Below are 21474 nucleotides of genomic sequence, written 5' to 3'. Positions count from 1 at the left end.
TTTCCATTGGCGAGGACGTTGTCCTTGTACCTTGTTATTCGTCGTTATCACTCGGGGCTGTTCTCAATCAGTCAATGTACCGGTACCGGTACTTGTGTAAGTCTACTATCGGAGTAGCCTACTCCCGTAGCATCATTGCATTAATGCGTTGAAATGTTGTGTATTAGATTATATTTAGAATTGGGAAAATATATTATTTAGATACGGCCACGCAGCTATACGTTAACGCAAAACGAATGCGGCTGTAGCCATACCATACGGCGGTACAGCGGTTAGGCTACCGGTATGTCTGTAGAATTGTAGGAATAGATTGGTGGGCTACAATGATCTCTATGTACGGTACAAATGTTTTCCCCACAGTTTAGTCATGCAAATAGACACAATAGGAATAGATTGGTGGGCTACAATGATCTCTATGTACGGTACAAATGTTTTCCCCACAGTTTAGTCATGCAAATAGACACAATATTGCAGGATAGCCAACACCAGAACACTCTGACACTGAATTTGAACACAAGACAGCAATACTGCTACTGTCTGACTGTGCTAAGTTAATCCTAAGACTGAAAGATGGGTCAATCACAGATGCAATATAATAATTGGTATCAAATATTCCTGAGCACTCCACTGCTTGCTGACTAGTCTATACTGTTCTAGTAGGCGATACCTATTTCACTACTTGTCCCAGATCTAGGCTCCTCTAAGAGTGTAGAGTAAAGATATTCGTATATTTTGATTGCTGTTTGATGAAGTGAAGTGCCACATGTACAGATCGTATTTCTTGACTGTTTATTTTATAATGGCATATCTTTTTGAAAATTTGCAGTTCTACGCAGCCAGTTAAATTTCTACCTAAATCAAAAATAGAATGTCAATCATTGGAATATAAAATAATCAAGCAAATTTCAATTGTCTTCCTAAAGGTATAATCATGTTGGAAGAAGATCTTGAGATTGCAATCAAGATTGTTATTGTGGGCAATGGAGCTGTTGGAAAATCAAGCATGATTCAACGTTATTGTAAAAATATATTTACAAAAGATTATAAAAAGACTATCGGAGTAGACTTCCTTGAAAAAAGAATAAAGTATGTTTGTTTTTATGGATATTCATTCAAAGTGTCTAAATATATTTATTTTAAGCAATGTTCTAAATTATTTATGTTCAAATATGTTGAGAATTTATATCATGAAAATTATAGCATTCTACAGAAAATCTGCATTATTGGTTCAAGTAATAATGTGAAATTGTAGAAATGAAAAAATCTATGTAACAATCCTTAGATATCACTAGAAGTATTAACTATTGAAATTATGTATCAGCTATTTTTTTCGTTGATATTGATGCATTCCTGAATATTTACCTAATGTTATTTTAAATCTGGATTTAATACATTAAATCTTCAATGTATACCACCATTTTTGATATATTATTTCATACGCTGTTAAGCTGTTTTATTTCTGGTCAGGCTGACTCAGGCAGTAAAAAAATGAAGGCCTGAGTTTTAATCTTATATAATGTAAATTAATACTTCTGTTATCCAATGTTAATGTTTCCCTTTTTAAGGAAAGTTATGGTAGTTCAAATTTGTCTGTCAATGCCTCTATATTATGTAACTCGTATTTGTCTTGCTGAGCTGCCATCAAAATGAAAAGACTAATTAATAGGATTACTTGAAAATATTCAGAGATAATCCTTTATTAATACATGATTAGTGAATTTGGCCTGTTACTGACAATACTAGGAGCTTCATAAAGGAAGTTAGTGCATTAATAATCTGTTTATGACAGATATTGAAGATTATTAACACTTAGTTAGAGGATTCTAATAATTTTATTAAAGCAAATTAATTCCCACAATTGATCTTTTTCAATGTGAAGATGCTGATTATGGGTTGTTTGTTGATAGCTTATACATAGTTGTACAACCCAATGAATCAATTACTAAAAATTGTCAAGTTCAATTTATAAGGTCATTTAAAATACAATTAAGTCAATTTGAATATACTGGTATATATATAGGATAATGTATTTACATGATTGAAACCTCAAGTATTCTATTTTATAAAAACGAAAAATAAATATTATTTCGAAATTTCTACAATCAATATTTGAACACATAAACATATTGTAGAATTTGAGTGAATGCCTTTTCTTTATCCTGTTAAATAAAACCTCTTTTTTTTCCTTACTCTAGTTTAGATGGTGAAGATGTTCTTCTAATGCTGTGGGATACAGCAGGACAAGAGGAATTTGATGCTTTAACCAAAGCCTATTACAGAGGTATGTTGCATACCATTTGATTATGTGGAGTTTTGGATGTTGATGTTATCAACTTCGTTATTTCGAAAGTGGCCAAAGCTGATAGATTACAGTTTGCATCACTAAGTTGTATATTTTGCTTATTCTTGAACTGTCAGTTCTGGTGATGGCATAAAAGAATTGTACTTTGTTTTTTATTGCTTGGTCTAGCCATATTTTATGACCAATAAATATATAGTAGGTTAATTAAGTGATGATTTATTATTTTGAATCTGGGTTGAATGGTTTGATTGTATTTGCTTATTCACATTGTAGTGATTCCAATTTGTGATTTATTCCAAAATAATTGAATATTTTCATTTCAAGCATATCACTTTCGCTAACACACAAAGTTGGAAAAATAATTTTGTTAATAATCAATTACTTGAAGGCTGAATTAGTATTTTTGAAACGAATATCATCATTATTGAATAAATATTGGGATTCTTATGGCTTACGATAAAGTTTTACATGAATTGAAAAAAAAATATTGGTATTAGTCTTCTACTACTAAGTACTAATTAAAAGCACCAAAGCCATGGGGATGTGTACGCTACTTTTCTACAAAAAGAAACTGCTTCATATTAAATAGCTTATCAAAATACCCTTCTCTCACCGGAGTCCCTTTTGTAAACGTATGAAATGAATATAGTGGGCAATAGTGAAATTTATTTTCTATCCATGTCCATCTAAACACAACAACTAGGCCAGTTGTGTAATGTACTTGTCTGTTTATGTGCATATATTTTCAAAATGACATGGTTTCACTTACCTTATCTCACTGAATATTTTATCAGCATAACAATCTGCAGCACAGCAGGAAGTATTTTTATTTAACTTTTGAACGCTACATTAATATTTTAAAATCTAATCATAATCAGTGCTTTTGTTTCTGTATAGGTATTTGGTATCCCAGGCAGGTTTCACAACCCATTCATTATTCACATCGCCAGCAGGCCACATTTATTAACTATTTATGGTGTTGAGATTCTACACCTGGCTGCTTTTTAGTAATTTGGTAATACTATATATCTACTGATAAAAAAACTAGAGGATTAAAGAATATCACAAACACTCGTATTATTTGTGTTTTCCATATATCATTTGTTATTCCTTCATTTATCTTAGAAATAGACTCCGTAAAGATGAATCTGTTGTGAAATACTCCCATTATCTCATTTATCCCTTTCATATTCAAATGAATTTGTAGAAAAATTGTGGTCCAATTCTGTCAGAAAGCTAACAATTATTTTTTGGAATATTAATAAAGAACTTATATCTTAAATGAAAATTTATCTTTGAAGCCCAATTGTTATATGATAAAGCAATCTGCTCAAGAACTGTATTTTGTACTTATTATTTATTATTTTCATTGGGTGATTTGAGTGGGTCTTGAAGCGAGAAGAAAACATGCGAATGATACATTTTTATATCCTTTTGTTAAATGGTTCAGTACGATTTCTAGGCTATTCAATAGATCATATGAAGATTCGGCCTGTCATTTTTATCATCATCTTCACTCAATTATAATTTTTTGTAATCTTGCGGTTGCGCTGACGTCTGTATGGGTATTGATTCATTCTTTTCAAGAAACAACAATCTAACTTTGGTACAACACAGTTACATACATGATCATGTTTAGATCCTGAAGAATATTGCGTAACTTCATATTGTTATCTGAACTGTTATAAATTATTTTCAGGTGCCCAAGGATGCGTTCTTGCCTTTTCCACAACCGACCGAGATTCATTTGAAGCAATTGAAAATTGGAAACGGAAGGTTGAAGAGGAAGTTGGTCCAAACATTCCTACGTGTCTTATTCAAAACAAAATTGATCTTATTGATGATGCAGTTGTCGAACAGTGAGTGTATAGTTCCATCGCTTTTAATCTGCTCTTTTTTGTAAGTTATTTTGGAAGGAACTATTTGACAAAAAAATTTTGTCTGATTGGTGTCAAAATCAATACGGACCATTATCGGTTCCCATTGGGAAAAGACTTTAGTTAAAATATTCTCTTTTGAACTTGAATGCAGGATTAATTTCGGAACTAATATTGTTAAATATTGTGATCTATAGTTGGCCTAATCTGCAACATACCAATTTCAAGTATGTGAGGATGAATTTTGTATAAACATTCAAGATCATCTATACAAATCAATAGTGATGTTTAATATATCTTAATATTAATAAGATAAAACCCCATAATGATTTTAACAACAATTGTAAAATTCTATAATCCAAAGCCCAAGAGTAAGAGGCATTCTTTGTTTTGAATGATGCTAAAAATATGTGTTGTAATTGTTGTTATTTTAATCGTCCAATAACTGATATTGGTATAATACTGGGATTAGTCGTCAAAATCTATTCATGAAATATTGAATTGTTCACACAGTATTGCGTATAGCCTATATCATATATTTTGTTGAATTCACTCTGGTATATAGGAATTTCAATCATTTTCACTTTACCAGTTTTCATGAATTCAAAGATTACTTTTGTGAAATAAAATTGACCTAACCACCTGATTGAATATTTGCAAAATTTATTCCGTAACTTGTATTTCATTTAGTCGGCAGTCTCTACTTAGAGTGATTTATTTCATGAATATCTACCAGTTTTGCAAGGTTTTATCACGAAAAAACCCAATGAATCACGGTTTTGAAACATGTATTATTCAAGGTTTTTTTTATTACACATGAAAGTTTGAAATGGTAAAATTCATCAATTTTTTCCCGAGTTTACTCTTGTTTATGAAATATTGGAATTCTTTCTTCCTCTTATCATTCAAGATCATCAATAATGTACTTGAGTCGGTTCATTCATAGTGTAGAGGGAATTTTTCACCTTGTAGAGTGGTCGAAGTTAATTTGCTAAATAAAAATCATATTCATGAATCATTATAACACGTCAGAATTGGGTAACTTTCATTTATGAGTATGTTTTATATTTCAGAGATGATGTTGAAAGTCTAGCCAAGAGATTAAAATTGAGATTTTACAGAACTTCAGTTAAAGAAGATTTAAATATTAATGAAGGTAGGTGTCGAATACATTTCTGTTTTGTACAGCAACATCATTGATCCTGTTTGGGAACATTTGTTTGTATTTCAATTGGAATTGATTTTAACTGTTTATTAAAGTAAGATATCTTAAAATAGGATTTTCATATTTATAATAAGATGACTTGGTATTGGTAATATTTAAGTTTGTTTCCTATGCTTGGCATGATGTCCCAACCTTCAAGATGCTTTTTTCTCTGTGTATGATGCCATGAGTTTAATGTACATTAATATAGGTTGTAAGGGCGTAACATTCTGTGGATACTGTTCAATCGCAAAAATATATAGCAAATAAAAGTTCTGTATCAGTAGAAATGCATAATAATATTTAATTCAATATTTTATGAAAATTTTTGTTTGATTGTATTTCAGTTTTTGATTATCTTGCGCAACAACACTTGAAGAAAATTCGCAAGGAAGCTCAAAGGGAAACCGATGAAATACAGCCTACAAGGCAAATTGGTGAGACGATTGCTTATCTGGGTTTAACATTGGATTCTTGTGAACGTCTTGTTAGCTCTAGGCAGGATTGGTGATCTTTATCTTAAAGTAGAGAAGTCACTGAACTGCTTGGGACATGGCTAGATGTATTGCTGCTATGTAAATGTCTGGGAAAATTGATTAAATGAAATCGGCAAACTGATTTTCATAAATGAATGTTTTTGCAAGAATGGCTTCAGTATGTTCTTAAATAATTTCAGCTTATACAACATAAAATCAATTCCTTCTAATCTAAAATAATTGTATCAAGGCTAACACATTTGTAAAACTGACTTCAGGATGACAAAATAGATATAACATGAATATGGAATTCTGATCTTCTTACTCTCATATTAAGGATGTCAGGAACCAGACCTCAGACTAAATTAATTTTACTTGATTTTGGCAAGGCTGAAAAAGGTCATTTTATGGAAAAATCAGCAGTTGCTACAACCTCTTCAAATTATTCTGTGTCAGTCTGGATCTGGTTTTTACAGCAAAATTTGTGACTACTGAGGCATGCTTAGTTTCTAAAATTACTGCTGTGCTACTCTTTAGTTCCAAAATCTAGTTAAGACAATCTGCTAGTGTTAAACAACTATATATTATTTTTCTATCAGGTGTTTTCAACACTGCTGGTGGATCTGCCAACAAATCAGTTTCAAATAATAACAACGGGGCTAATGCAGGTAGAAACGATACCATCACCTTACAACCGAATAAGTCAAGGGTTGGGAAAAAGAAGTCAGCATTTTTTTCCAACTGCACTTTGATATAGAAAATAGATGAGAAGAATGACCTGTCTGCAAGAGTATATTATGCATCTATGAAGATGATTGTTCCGCCTTGCTTATTTTTTTAGGATCACATTCTGCTATCATTTTTTGTTAGAATATTCTATTTTAAAATTTTTTTGACCCTGTGACATATTTTGTCAGGATGCCCGTGGTACTTCCATTTTGAGTAATATGACTACAATGAAGTGAAATGGTAACATATAATCCTTTAGACAACTATGTTATCTTTATATTCCTGGGTTTTTCTTTTTTCATATTGTTACAAACTTATGATTTCAATGGACCAAATTACCTATCCACACTCATCATTATGTTGTTGTTGAACTTTACTATAATTAGGCTTTTGAATATTTCCTGCAAGCTTAGGAGCAAAGAAATTGAATGGATACATTTCTCTTCAATTTAAACCACATGTATTAAGAACCTTGTATTGCTTATTAAGGCAGCTCCAACTTGTCATTCCATCTGGATAATTTGATACATCCTTTTGTTTCTCGTCTCATTTGCCAATGTAAATTTTATTTTCGTTGAAAAATTTTGCTATGATAATGCACAGCAAATTAATGTTTAATCTCTATATACCTTGGTGCGTATTTCTTTAATAATTTTATGCACATTTCTATTACCTATGGTAGCCTATTAATCTCGTTCTGTATGTTGCGATACAAGTTTTAAATAATTTTACAGCACTCTTTTCCAGTATTACTACTAATACTTTTTATCTGTTTATTGGGTGATTTATTTGTTTTACATTTATATTCTAAACCCTATATGATTCGTTAAATTTAATCACGCTATATTATATGTTATCAATTAAGACAGCTGATTTGAATGAATACTTCATGGAAAGTCAAAGTCAAATTTAAGCGAACTAGCATGTGGTGTGCTGAGTTTTGCATGTCAGCTATTCTCGAATTGAAAGAAAATTGCAAGTTTGTTCTTGCTTATTACTACCTGATTTACAATTTTGCACAGATTGTGAGAAGCCATAATGTTTTAAGTCTTAATCATATAAGTATGATGCACAATTGAAATTATTTTAGCATTAGCAAAGGTGCTACCATGAAACTATTGGGTCCAATTTCTGTACTTGAAATATAAATATTTTAGAAACTATGTGTGTTGGGTTGAGTTGCTAACAGATTGCCAGTATGTTGATGCACTACGGAAGGTGTCGTACTCTTAACATAAAAACATGATTACTTGCTCCATTACTTAAGTCTCAGTCCTGAAAGGCAGCATCTATAGATTTTTTCAACTTGGCGACAATAAATTCTTGTCACTTTTGAAGAAGTATTTCTCATGGTGCATGTAAGTAACTTTTTATGCGTTTCAATTTTTGTTTGGTTAACTTAAACCAGGGGTTCCCCAAGTTGGTTGACTGCAGGCCAAAATTTGAAGCTGAAGGACTTTCGCGGGTTATACAAACTCCTTTGTACAAACAGTTTTGTATACTCCACCTTTACCTCTGTTACCACACCAACCCACCCTCCTTGCGCAACTGTCTGTATGAAAGACCATATTATACATATTTGATTTCAGTGGCGCGTCAATAGGGCCTTTTCGGTATAATAAAAAATAGTCGAAAAATACCTCAATATCGGTTGCACAGACTGTCTACACTAGCCATATTCTCCCGACATGGTTCATTTTTCGCTCGCAAAGCCTTCGCCGAACGTCGACGGGGCGACGCCGATTTTGCCCCGGTTGCTCATTGTATATCGTATTCTCTCTTTTGTCTTCCACTCGCCGCGTTTGTTTTCTGTTTCTTTTACTAAATCATTGGGGCTAGCCCCGAAATTATGACGACACAATGCCGACGTTTCTTACAACAAAGTGTTGACATATTCACGCATTCCTTCTCGGTCGCTGGTTGCTTGAAGAGTTGATAGTTTCCTCGCCTTCGTTTTTGTCGCTTGTTTCGCTATTTGAATCAGTTAGAGACCTTTAGTCCATTTGCTTCCGATTTTCCACATTCCTTTTGAGCTCCTCACTTCTTTCCGGCTTCGCATTTCTTAGCCTTAGACCTTATAATAAATAAGGTTGATGCACTACTACTACTACGCACTCCGTTTTCGCAGCTGCCGCTGGAACAAAAATTAGAGGTACAACGTCTTGGGCCTTATCAACCAAAAAATTGTTCACTGGAACAATCCCATGAAAGCGTCGGCGTACATTCTGCGCAGAAACTTGGTATAAAAAACACGAATGGTTGTGTTACAGCGAGGAAAAAAATGCACTTTTTTGTTTTTATTGCATACTTTTTGCTACCGCCCGTGACTCACGTTGGTGTAAATTTGGTTTTAGAGATCTTAAACATCTTTCCGAGCGTGCCAGGGAACATCAATCTTCTATGGAGCATCTGGACAATGCAGTAAAATACCGAACATTCGGAAATGTTAATATTGCAGCACAGTTGGATGAAGGACGCGCGGTTTCTATTCGTCGGCACAACCAAAACGTCGAGAAAAACCGCCATGTTCTCGGTCGATTGATAGATGTTTTGAAGTTCATTGGTTGTCACGAGCTGTTCCTCCGTGGGCACGATGAACGGGCTGGCTCTTCTAATAGAGGGGTATTTTTGGATATGGTGAAATACACCGCATCCCTAGATACAGTATTGAGAGATCATCTTGATGCCGCAACTGTTTCGAAAGGGACATCTAAGGATATCCAAAATGATTTGCTCGACTCAATGTATAAAATTTATTTACAACATTTGGCTCTGGAAATTGAGAATTGCCAGTTCCTTTCGATTCAGTCTGACGAGACAACTGACATCACGTGCGTTTCCCAACTGGCTGTGATTTTTCGGTTTGTGAAAGATGGTAAACCTACCGAGAGATTTCACAGCTTTGTACCAATCGTTGATCGCACGGCTTGCGGGATATCGGCTGTACTGAAAGAAGTGTTACAGCCTTACAACGCGAAGTCAAAATTGATAGCTCAAACTTATGACGGCGCGGCAGTCATGAGTGGGTCGAAACATGGTGTTCAAGTTTATATAAAAGAAGATTTTCCTCATGCGCATTTTTTACATTGTTATGTACACCAATTTAACCTCGTTATTAAAAATATGTGTCTTGATACCCCTCTCGTCCGTATATTTTTTGCAAATGTTTCGGGGTTTTCTTCATTTTTTTCCGTTTCGGCGAAGCGCTCTGACCTCCTTCGCCAGATATGTAGCCGCCGTCTCCAGCTTGTGCACCAACACGTTGGAACTTCCAATCACGCGTGGTGCAGGGCGTGTCCGAAATTAGGTCTGAGCTCATTGAGTGTTTCAATGGCATTCAGAGCTCTCCGGTTTGGGACGAACGCTCTGTGAGGGAGGCGGCAGGTCTAAAGCAGTGGTTCCCAACCGCCGGTCCGCGGACCGGTGCCGGTCCGCGAAGCTTTTTTGCCGGTCCGCAAGAAATTTTGTTGTCTTGTTGTTTTTATGCCGTTTCAATCGCTTTACCGTAGACAAAGTTGCGTTGGCTCATTACGCAGTTCTCTTCTGCCGTCATATTACGACGTCTTTCGCGACATGTTGGCGCCGTATTACGCGACATCTTGGCGCCGATCACTCACACTTTTCGCTTTTCCAGCTCCGATTCATCGCGAATGCGCTCCATCAAATCTTGCAAAATTAAGAAGCCTAAAAATCGGCACGCGTGCCTTTTCTGTTCTGCGTGCTTTTCCTGATTAATATGACCATTCATATGAAACGTAATGGATATCTCCTTGTTTAAACTAGAAAACAGTCAAGAACAGTATAATAATCCAGTAAGATATGAACTTGTTGCGACCCCACAGGTGGTCACGCGATACACGCAAAAAAAAGCATGAGCCGCAGAGATCTTTTCCAGACGCAGTAGAATTTTGAGCTTGTCGCCAAGTTATCGACGACTTTGTCATTGTAATGCAAATTCATTCCGTTTGAGGCGTCGATTAACTGCAGAGGAATTAATATTATGAACCCAATGAAAAAGAAAAGGCTTGATTAAAATTGTGATTCTTCTTTACAGTCCAGATTGAAAAAGAATTACTTATCACAATTTTAGATATCTCTTGATAGAGAATACCCATCGCCAAGTAATCGAGCAATCAAACTGTGGTCCGTCTTTTCAGCCAGTTACTGCGTTATGCGAAAAAACATTCTCATCACTCGATTCAATTAAAACCTCACTTTGATTAAAACGAGGCAAGGAAATCGGCTGCACGCGGCTGCAGAGCTACGTGTTGCAAAAACTTCTTTGCCTCGTTCGCAATCTTGTATTGGAAACGAAACAGCAGCAAAATTCTCACAGAAGTTAATTGTGCATTATTTTAATGTGAGAATTTAATGCGTGCCTTTCTCACGCATAATGGGTGCCCAGCACTGCATTTCATTACGCAAATATATGGTACTATTTTATGTTTCACTCATTTGTAATTTTTGGTCGGCACATTATTTGATAGTTATTCTTCGTGTGAAATGTTTTAAAGTGTGCTTTTTTGTCTAGAAGCATATTTAGTGCCCGACATTGCATTATAAGACGCAAATATATGTTATTCTTTTCTGTTACGGCCATTTCAATTTTTGCCGGTCCGCGAGTACATTTAATCTAATTTTACCGGTCCGCCAGGGTAGAAAGGTTGGGAACCGCTGGTCTAAAGCGTCTGCTAGAAGATGGTGAGTTTTCATTTTTTCTCCACAATATTCTATCACGTGGATGTATTATACGGCGCATTGCAGTCAAGGCTAATGGATGGAGCGTCTGTGCAGTCGTGTATTTCAGACTTCTGCGATGCTGTATCTCGTATCCGGGAAACAATAAAATACGACGACACATGGAGTGCTTCTTTACGCCGCTGGCAAACAACGCAGCGTTTGATTTTGTCTGCAAAGGAATGCTGTGACATTCTGGTGAATCAAATAGGCGATCGTTTGCGCACTGAACACCTTGCCGCGTTCTCGTTGATGAACCCCAAAAAATTTTCAAAATTTGCATGTCAATTTCCCATCCATTTGTTGGCTACCGTCTCCAAATTTTACCCCATGATAAACGTGGGTAAATTGGAAAATGAATTGCGATGTATATACACCAATCAAACTTTTTTGAACATCACATCAACTTGCGCGCTCTATGGATGACGCCTATTTCTTCCGCCGACGCAGAGCGAACATTCAGCACGCTGAAGCGTATTAAAACGTGTCTCAGAAACACAATGAAGCAAGATAGATTAAATTCCTTGGCTGTTTTATCCATTCACAGAGACGTTATTTCTGGGATGCATGACTTTAATCAGCACGTTGTTGAGCATTTTGCTTCCAAGAAACCGCGGCGTGTTGCATATATGTTCAAGCAGTAGAAGTCTAGCAGCATATATATCTATGAGTGAGCGACGCATGTCCTTATCTTTGCATTAACTTTCCTTTCTTCATAGTAACGTTTTAAACCTTATTTTAGGTTTTGTCTGCTTTCCCGAAGTTTCTGTTAATATGTCATTGTATTTATCTGGGTAAATATTGCCTTTCCTTTTGAAAGAGGTTTCAAAATAAACTATGTCTATATTTATTAATCCCTTGACTTGGACCGGTTTTAAAGACACTTTCTTATCGTTAAAAATTGTCGCTTTTGCCGATTGGTTGTTACCGATGGAATGGTTTTTATACTCATAAAATGATGGGAGAACTTACAGCGCTCATCCTGTCCCCGTAGATGGGGGTGACTTGGTCCCGCAGTAGCTTGTCCCGGTTGTCAAAATGACCACGCGCCGCCACTGTTTGATTTACCTTATTATAATGAGAAATCAGATGCATAAATGACAAGTTGAGCAACGTCGCCACTGGGCGGTTCATTGAATTATTTGAATCAACTACATCGCAAATTGCTTTGTAACTCTGTACGTATACAAAGAAGGTCAAATTAATTGAGATAATTTGGATGATAATAGCTTGAAACAATTTAGAATCAAACGTTGATTCCCGCGCCATGTTAGTTTACAAATGCATTATGACGCCATGATCAATCTATTCTAGGGCTGTTAATCGATTTTAGATGGTTAACTGTTAAGATTTTTTTGACAGTTAACTGACATCTCAGGAAATGAACACCTAATGTACAATTTCTTTAAAAATGATAAGTTTATAACTAATTTATCTTCCGTGGCGTTCAATTGTGAAGGATATCACTAATTTAATTGGTAAGCACCAAGAAAATTTAACGTATTGCTGATTATAAAAATTTGACAATGATAAGTTCAGAATCAGTTTTCAGTCACAATACAATGTTCACGATTTTATTGCAAGACGCGTCTATTCAATGTGCATTCTGCCGCAGGGATATTAGCATATTAACATTTCAGGAAAGTAGTGACGAACGCTTTTAATTTACAATATTTATCGCCGTGCCCCCGCCCCAAAAACACCCCGTCACCGCTCTAAATAAAGAGAAATGATTAATCATCCAGTTAGGGTAGGGAAACAGATTACGCTGCGAATTCAAATTCCTCAAATTATTCCTAACCCCAACTGGATAATTACTATTTTTATTCTAGAAAAGCGACGGGTGTGTTTTTTATCAAATTTTATATCTTTGCATTAGTGAATTGAGCTTACTACAAAAGATGCCATATATTTTTGCGCCATTCCCGCCACATATTGAAATCTGGATCTATTAACTTTTCACCGATCCAGTTTCTAGTGGGCCAGAACTGCGAAAATGCTTTGGTACCATCGTGATATAGCAATTCTAAATTTTTACGTCAAACGTCACGCTGCGGTTCCGGTTAATTTTACCCGATTAACGGTTAAAGTATTTTCTCTGAAATTCCCGCTACTATTTTCAATTAAATCTGTGGTAAATATATATAAACTCTAATATATATAACACTTTAATATCAACTTTGAACGATTCACAGTTTTGATAGTCCGGAGCAATCCAGGATATAAATATGCTGGTTCAACAATACCATACACCGCAAATCAATCAGCTGCACACGAAAGTCTCGAACATTCATTCAATCAAATAGCAGATCTAAATCGTCGTGACCATCTGGTATGTTTAGGAACGAAAAAACTTCATCAAAACGTCGGAAATCTTAAAATCTACTGCAAATTCGTTTCTTCAATTTACTCATATAGCCAGTAGCAATAACAGAAGAGATTCGTGATCACACGAAGATTTTTGAAATGACAATAAACGGAACATCCCGAATATAGACATCGAGAAAGATTCAACATTGTTTGACTAGCACCTTGCAAACGAATATTTAACTCGTTCAAGTGCGTGGTGATATCCGTAAGGAACAATAATTCCCCGAGCCATTATTAGTTCTTCAATTCTGGCTAGTGTATTCCTTGATTCGACAGAAAAATCTTTATTCACCCAGACATTTAAGAAACTTTACAAGAACTTTGCCGCAATGCCGCCACATGAAAGTGCAGTACAAAAGATATTTCAAATGTGCACTCTCGATCTCAAGAAAAGAACGAAATTGTCGGTGAATAGTTGCAGAACAGGCAACAATGAAGTTTCCTGTCGAAGTTTTCCAAGGCATAGCATAGAAGCGCGTATTTTCATCTACTGCATCTCGTTTGGTTCATTTAGTGAAAGGATTAGCGTGTTGATAGCAAGCCAAGAAACGTCCGGTTTCCAGTAAATTGTCCAAGAATAGAGCAAAATGATGTTGGAGAAGGCGCATGCATTTATGCCTTACTCACTTATACTGCAAATGACGCAAAATTCAAAATATAATAAAAAAATGGGGGCATGGCCCCCACCACTCCCCTTTGGCTACGCCTATGGACAACACAACTCTCCCAACACATCATCGTCAGAACAGTACTGCGCGATGATCGCTAAACATTGAATATATATTATTAAAAACCACGCTAAGAGCAACACAGACATATCGACAGACTGCGACGCAACAGCCTGTCGCATTTTTACGCCAGTCGCCATGTCTTTGTGACGACTCTTGTTTTATCTGTTATCTGTTAAATGATCTTCATCGCGTCGTTCCGCCGTTCGCGCGGACGAAGGCGAATTTTTAAACCTTGAGAGAATTTTTATTTAACAAATCCTCAAAGAAATTTTCGGAACAATTGATAAATACTTCTTCAATGAATCACTATCAATAAAAGACTTCTCGCGCTCGGCTTTTGTATTTTGATTTAGACTGCCAATGGCGCTCTACTTTGCACTTCGTAGCGAGAAACTGCCTTTTTAAGAGATTCATTTATCTCAAAATCATGTTCGAATAATTATTTGTGTTCGGTTTACAAAATGAATTTAATACTTCAGGTAAGGAAACGACATTTTTACAGATGAGTCTACATACATCTCTGTCATTACGACAGACAACCCCAAAATTTGTTCTCTAGGACTCTTGATTCTTGATTGCCTCACATTTGATTTAACCTCCTGGCTGCCGACATAACACGGTTGAAAACTGAATAAAACGCAAATATCGGCATGGGAGTGAACAATAATGGCGTAAAAATAATTATAATGGCGAAACAATAAAATGAAACACTTCAAATATAACCACGTTGTTTTTCATCGAATTTACGGTAATTGTTCCTATTATTTTAAAACTTAAAAACGTGTTTTAGTTCGTGCGCTGGGGTTGCCGACCGCCGCTACTGCATCAGTATAGTTTTTAGAGCTTCCGAAGGAGACTAACATGATACCGTTGAACAGTTGCACACTATTGGTACTATATATATTCTAGATCGGGGTGGTCCAAAGTTGTAGGCTGCGGGGGCCACAAAATTATTTTTGCAATGTTCGCGGTCCACAATAGTGCCAAGAATAGATAAACAGTGCAAAACAAACACTTGCAAATAAATTGATCAGTATTTATCAAGCTAACCCATGCAAAAACTACCTAAAACCTGCAAGCAAAAGTCTTTCTATATATATCTACAATACATATAGTGTAACTGTAATATTTTAAACTTTTTATGACGAAAACAGTGCTTTCGCAAATGTAGGTGCTTTCGAACATGGATAAAATTTTCAAAGCAAAATCTCAACTTTGGAAAATGATCATTCCTCACAAGATTCTAAAATGCCGTTTAAACTTCAATTCTTTTGTCACCGACACATCAAGAAAACATTGTGACATTTTCCTCCCACATCAAATTAAAAATTTCTGTTTTCTAACACCTCATGTTTATAAAATAACTGCAGATTGATTGATTACCAAATGTGATATCAAGAAGGGTAATTACTACATTTTCTGACATATAGACAGCATTTTTTGTAATACTGTTTAGGCTGGTTGCAAAAAACACCAGGCATGAATCATATTGTTAGGCCATAACATTGATATCTAGTTATCAGGCATAGCCAAACTAGAATAATAGAACCCACATTCGATTTTTAGTTTTCTATGATGTCATCATACATACCCGACCAAAACGGTAGAAAGCCAGATAACAATTCAGACTGACAATCAGGACATTCAACTTCGCTTGTTGCCTCAGCTAGCCTTAACACTAGTGACAATATGTCAAAAGATTTTTCTAGTTCATTTTATGACGAAACAACACAAATTGAGAATTTTTCGACTGCTCCTCCGATGCGACGCGGGACACAGATAATAAAGTGGAGGACCACATGTGGCCCACGGGCCTGGGCTTGCACCACCCTGTTCTAGATTCTCGGAATACTCGAGGGATACAATAAAACCACATTTGTTTATTTTTATAAAAAGCTCACAATAACGATAAAAATCGAAGCTCACAATAATGATAAAAATCAAACCATAAATATATTGCACAGTTATTAATTTGAGTATGACACTCTATAAAGTTGACATACAAATTATACAGTTCAGAATTAACTTGTTGCCCATGAGATACACGGTGTTAGCATATTTCTGCTCATTTTGCAGCCTTGAGTTGTTTGCGGGATAAAAATTCAGACCGTCTCAAGTTGACTATATCACATGCCTTCTTTGTGTGTACCACAAAATGGAGGATAAAAGTACAGTTGCAGCAGCTGTTCCAGCTAAAATAGGAAGCTTCAAGTCTGAATCAGTTTTTCTTAAACACTTGTAACCTCCCCAACCATGCTTGCAATCACATAAAAATTGTCCTGGTCCATTGTTAATACAATTTGAATTGTCTGGACATGTATCTGGAATGAAAAAAATCTGAAAATAAAGTATTTTACTTACTAACTTAGGCAGCAAGATGAAGACAACGTTACCAATATCACCATTGCCAATTAGGTCCCATCAACTTAAACGGACCAGAGCAGTGAGTCCAGGTGGCAGATTAGTGAAAATAAGCGAACAAAAGGCCAGTGGATTTCGTTAAACGAATGCTTTCAAGAATACAAATTCAGGTTATCATGTTGTCAACGTCAAGATCCAAACAAGTTCTTTTTGGGAGTTTTGTTTACTTAAGGCTCAAGATTAAAGTTAAGGCTACTGCATTTCAATTTCAAGAATCGGCCCCTTTTTAAAGTGACTGAATTTCATTTGCTATGGTCACACAAATTCGAGTAATTTTGATTTCACAGTGATCACTGTAAAATCCAATGCTTATAAGTTTTCCTTCAGTACATATTAATAACAAGAATTAAAACATACAATTATGATACTGCTTTAATAAGTTGCAGGTATTAGTTTGATTGATGCATTTTCTGTCATGCTTATCATCTTCAGTATTGTTCCAAGCTTGCCATGAACTGTTGAACCAATTCCATTGACTATTGCATTCAACATTTTTATCTACTGATCTGAAATTACCAAACAATGCATATTCATTTGCTCCACTGAATGCAATTATTCCAGGTAAGTTAAAAATTTGGTTTAAAATAAGAAAACACTTTCAATTGTATGTGACAGTACAGAAAGATGGTATCTTACCACCGGCACCTTCCTACTGTACAAACTTGACTAAACCACTTGATTTTTCACTGTAAACAAGGCTCAGGTACTATTAGGCAAAAGGGTACTACTACAGAATCTCTTTCCAGTTCGTTATTAACTAATTTATTGCACCCTGGGTGAAAAGAGTTGAATTGTGAGCCTTGCATGCATAATACGATAACAAAATAGCACAAGGAAACTGCATGTCATTGTAGTCTATCGAGAAAACTGTTGTCCATACCATGTTGACTGTTTTAATTGACTGAGCACTGAAAACGTTGGGACCACTGCACTATGCCATTTTGGTCCACCATAGTCGCGACACGAATGCAAAGCATACTGTTACTCACATTTGACAAAGTTTCTTCAGCCCGAGAAAACTTGTATTTTGAAACTTCAAATCTGGGTTGTTTGTAAGATTACTATAAAATAATGTATGCATATTGTTCACAAAAATTAATCACAACACAATGACTATAATATTGAGAGGGTCAAACACCTTGCATCACACTTTCATAAACATTATTTTGCAACAATCCTAATACAAGCAGTTTACAGTTTTCCTATCATTGTTGTGAACTGCTGGTCTGAGGAAGTAACACAACATTACATGAAAAAAAAATTGTTAAAGTGCTGGATTGATACAAGATATTTGAACCCCATAGTTACCTGATATTCACATCAAAGTTAGTCAAATACCACCCAAATCTCAAACAAGTGGACAATCTAAAATTCCGAATTAAATTAACAAAAGTGACTCTCACATTTTTGTAACTTCAGTATATTGATGAAACAATGTTTTGATGTTACGAAGCTTGCAGAAAGACAGATCAATACTAAAATAAAGAACATTTAAAGGATGAAAATATCTATTTCATAGGTTGTGGCACACTGGCTGAATATACAGTCTACTAACAAAAATGATTAATATAAATAAAACTGATACGGCACTGCAGATAATGACGATCTTCTGATGACAAAAACAAAGAAGCAAAATACACATATTGAATACAACATATCAAATTGAATATAAGCAGAGATGGAATTCAAAATTTTAAGAACAGGCGTTCTCTTCTGTATCGAGCCTATTAACAACGGGTCATTTCAGAAATCCATGCTGAAGTTATAACTCTGGAAAACAAGTTTGCTGATTATTATGAGATCACCAAAACAGGTTTACATAAACCTATGTTCAATATTAAGTTAAGGCAGCTCACCCGACAACATGTCCAGATGAGAAGTTCTCACAGCAATGTCCCTGAAGTCTCAGCATAGGATGTGAATTGCAATTGTCAACAAATGATCCATTAGGAGGGTATGGATCTGAGCATGATTGCAGGGAACAGACATCCTAAAGAGAAATATTCATGGGAATTGGTAAACACAATTTGTAATGTTTTAAAAAACTAAACAGAAGCATTTCATCAGATAACCGAAGATGATTTGAATTTGATAAATAATTTCATACTTGCTTAACCGGGCCTATACAAATATAAATATGTTTGAACACAAGAAAACTAATAGCTGAAGATTACAGCTCAATAAAAGTCATCACTAGCACAGTCGATAATAAGCATCTAACCTCATTATCTACCACTCCTTTTCCAAAGCTGATACAAATTCCAAGCCATACTAAGATTTTCATTGATATTACCTTAATAAGATTAATTTAGTGAAAAAATATATCAAGGCTAATAAAAATGGATAATAAGTTTTGATGAAAAAATTAACACACAGCTGATATTATTTAGCACTAAAATATCTCCTCAAAAAGCATTGTCTCCATCTTGTTATTGTATAAATAGCTTATTCGAATGTTTTCCAAAATAATAATTGTAAATACAAATTAACATTCTGATGCCTCTTGTTTCAAATATACATTGTTTCATAAATTCCCATTTTAGTAGAGCCCTAGATTAATAACTAGTTTTGCATTCTATCGGGAAAATTTAAAGGGAATAATAAACAAAATAAGAGTTACTATAGCATATTTGTAAACAGAATGGTGTGTATTTTCTATGACAGCTATCACTGGAATCTCGCATACCTTGGTTTGATTATAATTCAACCAAACATTGAACTGTCAGATTTTGCAATATACTTGAATAAGATCATTCTGGTCATACATTTCTCAAAGCATTATCTGTGACAAAAGGCATCAGAACCAATAAATCAAATCAACAATAATACAAAATCATAATTTTTATACAAAATATTCTAAAGGCAACTATTCTAATGAGTTAAAAAAAAATTTCGTCCTGTGTAGTGCTATGTAGTGAATAGTCATGCCAGAAACTCTGTACTTATGTCAAACTCTTAAAGCAATTCCACAACAAATAGTGATATTAAGTGGGGCTGAAGATTTATTTATACATGACCAAGCTTATGAAAAAAATTCAGTCTGAATCATCGGAATCCATTACTCTTCTTCTTTCGAATTTAACTTTTGTTCGCTGTTTTTTATCATTAATTTGTTCAAGAACTTTAACTAACTGCTGCTCCGTCATTTTTTCACCCAATTGTCCAGACCGGGCCATATTAATTAACATTCCTTCCAACTGCTTTGCTTTTTCAGGCTTTACAAGTGCAATACTGTTAAGACGAGCTCTTGCATCTTGCGTCAAAATTTGTGTAAGCATACCGTTAAGTTGCTCATCATACTTTTGTTTTGCTTCTGCTTGCTGTTTGGCTTGATTGGGATCACCAGCCTTCATTTGTAGTTCCTGCATTCGCTTATTACGAATTGCTGCCAAGTCTGCGTCTTCCATTATATTCACTCTGCAACCACACCATAAAAATTTGTCAACAATGATATTAGGATTAATATGAGGCCTGAAGCAGTAAAATATGAATGTAGGTTTATTTATTTGTCTTGATAAATACTAAATCAGAATAAAAAAATTGCATTTGAGACAGGTTCAAATGTACAACAAGATCTGAAGATCATATCAAGGTAAAACTCAAGTTGTCCAGGGTTAGCCCCTGAAAATATTAAATTTGAAATATCAAATACACAATTGTAATATCTGAATATAAACAACCAAGTGCCACATTCACCAATTTGGCAAATACAAGGAATGGTGTGCCATTAGAATTCGAAACATGTGGAGAACTACAGCACACTATCCAAATTCCAAGAATTTTCCTCCATTTGGCTCAATAAAACAAACACTCCGTCTCCATGTGTCTCACAAACGAGGGGCATCAGGGGCCATGACAGATGCTTCATATCGTGCCATGCTTGTTTCAAAAATAATCCAAATTAATCGCGGCCGTCACATGACCAAAATTGCCGTTTTTTGCTAAAAACTCTCGAATGCTACGTTAAAAAAATTTTTCCATCGGTAAATCGGATTATTTTTTCCCAAGGAATTCAATGATGACGTTACTAGATTGCGCTTTTTTGTAGTATTCTGCGCAACTTCATTATACTGTATTTTTACCGATATTGAGGGACAACAATGTCCAGACGTCTCCCAAAGGGAGGGTGTCTGATCATCTGTGAAATGGGTTTCTCTGAATCGGGACAATGTCACCCGATTTGTATAGTGTGCCGTACTGTGGAGTGGCAACCTTGAATCAATTCCCAATTGTGAAACACAAACAATTCGACACTTTTATATCAACAAGGAAGTGAAAATATGACCTCTCACCTTTACATGTAACATTTCGGTGAAAAACATATTAAAATCAATTTGAAATAAAGTGAACAATTCCTTACTATCCTAATTTGAAAAAATAAGCAGCAAATACTAGTTCATAAGAACATTAGTCTACAGCAGGGTTACCCAAGCCAAACTAAGGTCCATTGCAAATTTCCATTGAGCATTGCAGACGAATATCCATTGCTGTCAGAAAAGGCAATTAAAATTTTATTGCCTTTTGTAGCGACTTACATCTGTACATGTGTGCATGTGTGAGGCAGCATTTTCAGCTCTTACCAATATGATGACAAAACACAGGTCAACACTTGCCGTAGAGTCGGACC

At 35.2% G+C, this 21474-nt stretch overlaps 3 protein-coding genes across 3 annotated transcripts; 1 reads left to right on the top strand and 2 right to left on the bottom strand.

The window, feature by feature from the left end:
* Positions 1 to 806: 806 nt before the first annotated feature.
* LOC120346235 (ras-related protein Rab-23-like) lies at positions 807 to 7751 on the top strand. Its single transcript, XM_039415942.2, has 6 exons — positions 807 to 1086; positions 2196 to 2281; positions 4002 to 4161; positions 5253 to 5335; positions 5731 to 5820; positions 6459 to 7751. The coding sequence occupies exons 1-6, from the start codon at positions 932 to 934 to the stop codon at positions 6614 to 6616; spliced, it is 732 nt and encodes a 243-aa protein (XP_039271876.1). The 5' UTR covers positions 807 to 931; the 3' UTR covers positions 6617 to 7751.
* Positions 7752 to 16286: 8535 nt separating this feature from the next.
* On the bottom strand, positions 16287 to 19212 carry LOC120346236 (all-trans retinoic acid-induced differentiation factor-like). Its single transcript, XM_039415943.2, has 6 exons — positions 19069 to 19212; positions 18704 to 18837; positions 18251 to 18322; positions 17837 to 17908; positions 17205 to 17353; positions 16287 to 16747 (listed from the first exon to the last, which is right to left on the bottom strand). Exons 1-6 carry the CDS (start codon positions 19129 to 19131, stop codon positions 16548 to 16550), a joined length of 690 nt encoding a protein of 229 aa, XP_039271877.1. The 5' UTR covers positions 19132 to 19212; the 3' UTR covers positions 16287 to 16547.
* LOC120346246 (programmed cell death protein 5-like) lies at positions 19178 to 21344 on the bottom strand. Its single transcript, XM_039415957.2, has one exon. It carries the CDS (start codon positions 20252 to 20254, stop codon positions 19883 to 19885), a length of 372 nt encoding a protein of 123 aa, XP_039271891.1. The 5' UTR covers positions 20255 to 21344; the 3' UTR covers positions 19178 to 19882.
* Between the last annotated feature and the right edge of the window lie 130 nt (positions 21345 to 21474).

Source organism: Styela clava, chromosome 8 (genome assembly GCF_964204865.1).
Source record: "Styela clava chromosome 8, kaStyClav1.hap1.2, whole genome shotgun sequence".
In the NCBI taxonomy this organism is placed as follows: domain Eukaryota; kingdom Metazoa; phylum Chordata; class Ascidiacea; order Stolidobranchia; family Styelidae; genus Styela; species Styela clava.
Note: the sequence above shows the minus strand (reverse complement) of the source record. Positions and strands in the feature narration are given on the sequence as shown.

What these genes read in the sequence shown, in the direction of transcription:
- LOC120346236 (XM_039415943.2), bottom strand. Translation starts at nt 19,131, where the DNA reads ATGAAAATCTTAGTATGGCTTGGAATTTGTATCAGCTTTGGAAAAGGA. An exon ending in TCATCTGGACATGTTGTCGG is followed by an intron (nt 18,323 to 18,703) that starts GTGAGCTGCCTT and finishes TCTTTATTTTAG; the next exon opens with TATTGATCTGTCTTTCTGCA. An exon ending in ATTAAAGCAGTATCATAATT is followed by an intron (nt 16,748 to 17,204) that starts GTATGTTTTAAT and finishes TTTTCATTCCAG; the next exon opens with ATACATGTCCAGACAATTCA.
- LOC120346235 (XM_039415942.2), top strand. Translation starts at nt 932, where the DNA reads ATGTTGGAAGAAGATCTTGAGATTGCAATCAAGATTGTTATTGTGGGC. An exon ending in TTCCTTGAAAAAAGAATAAA is followed by an intron (nt 1,087 to 2,195) that starts GTATGTTTGTTT and finishes TCCTTACTCTAG; the next exon opens with TTTAGATGGTGAAGATGTTC. An exon ending in AACCAAAGCCTATTACAGAG is followed by an intron (nt 2,282 to 4,001) that starts GTATGTTGCATA and finishes AATTATTTTCAG; the next exon opens with GTGCCCAAGGATGCGTTCTT.
- LOC120346246 (XM_039415957.2), bottom strand. Translation starts at nt 20,254, where the DNA reads ATGGAAGACGCAGACTTGGCAGCAATTCGTAATAAGCGAATGCAGGAA.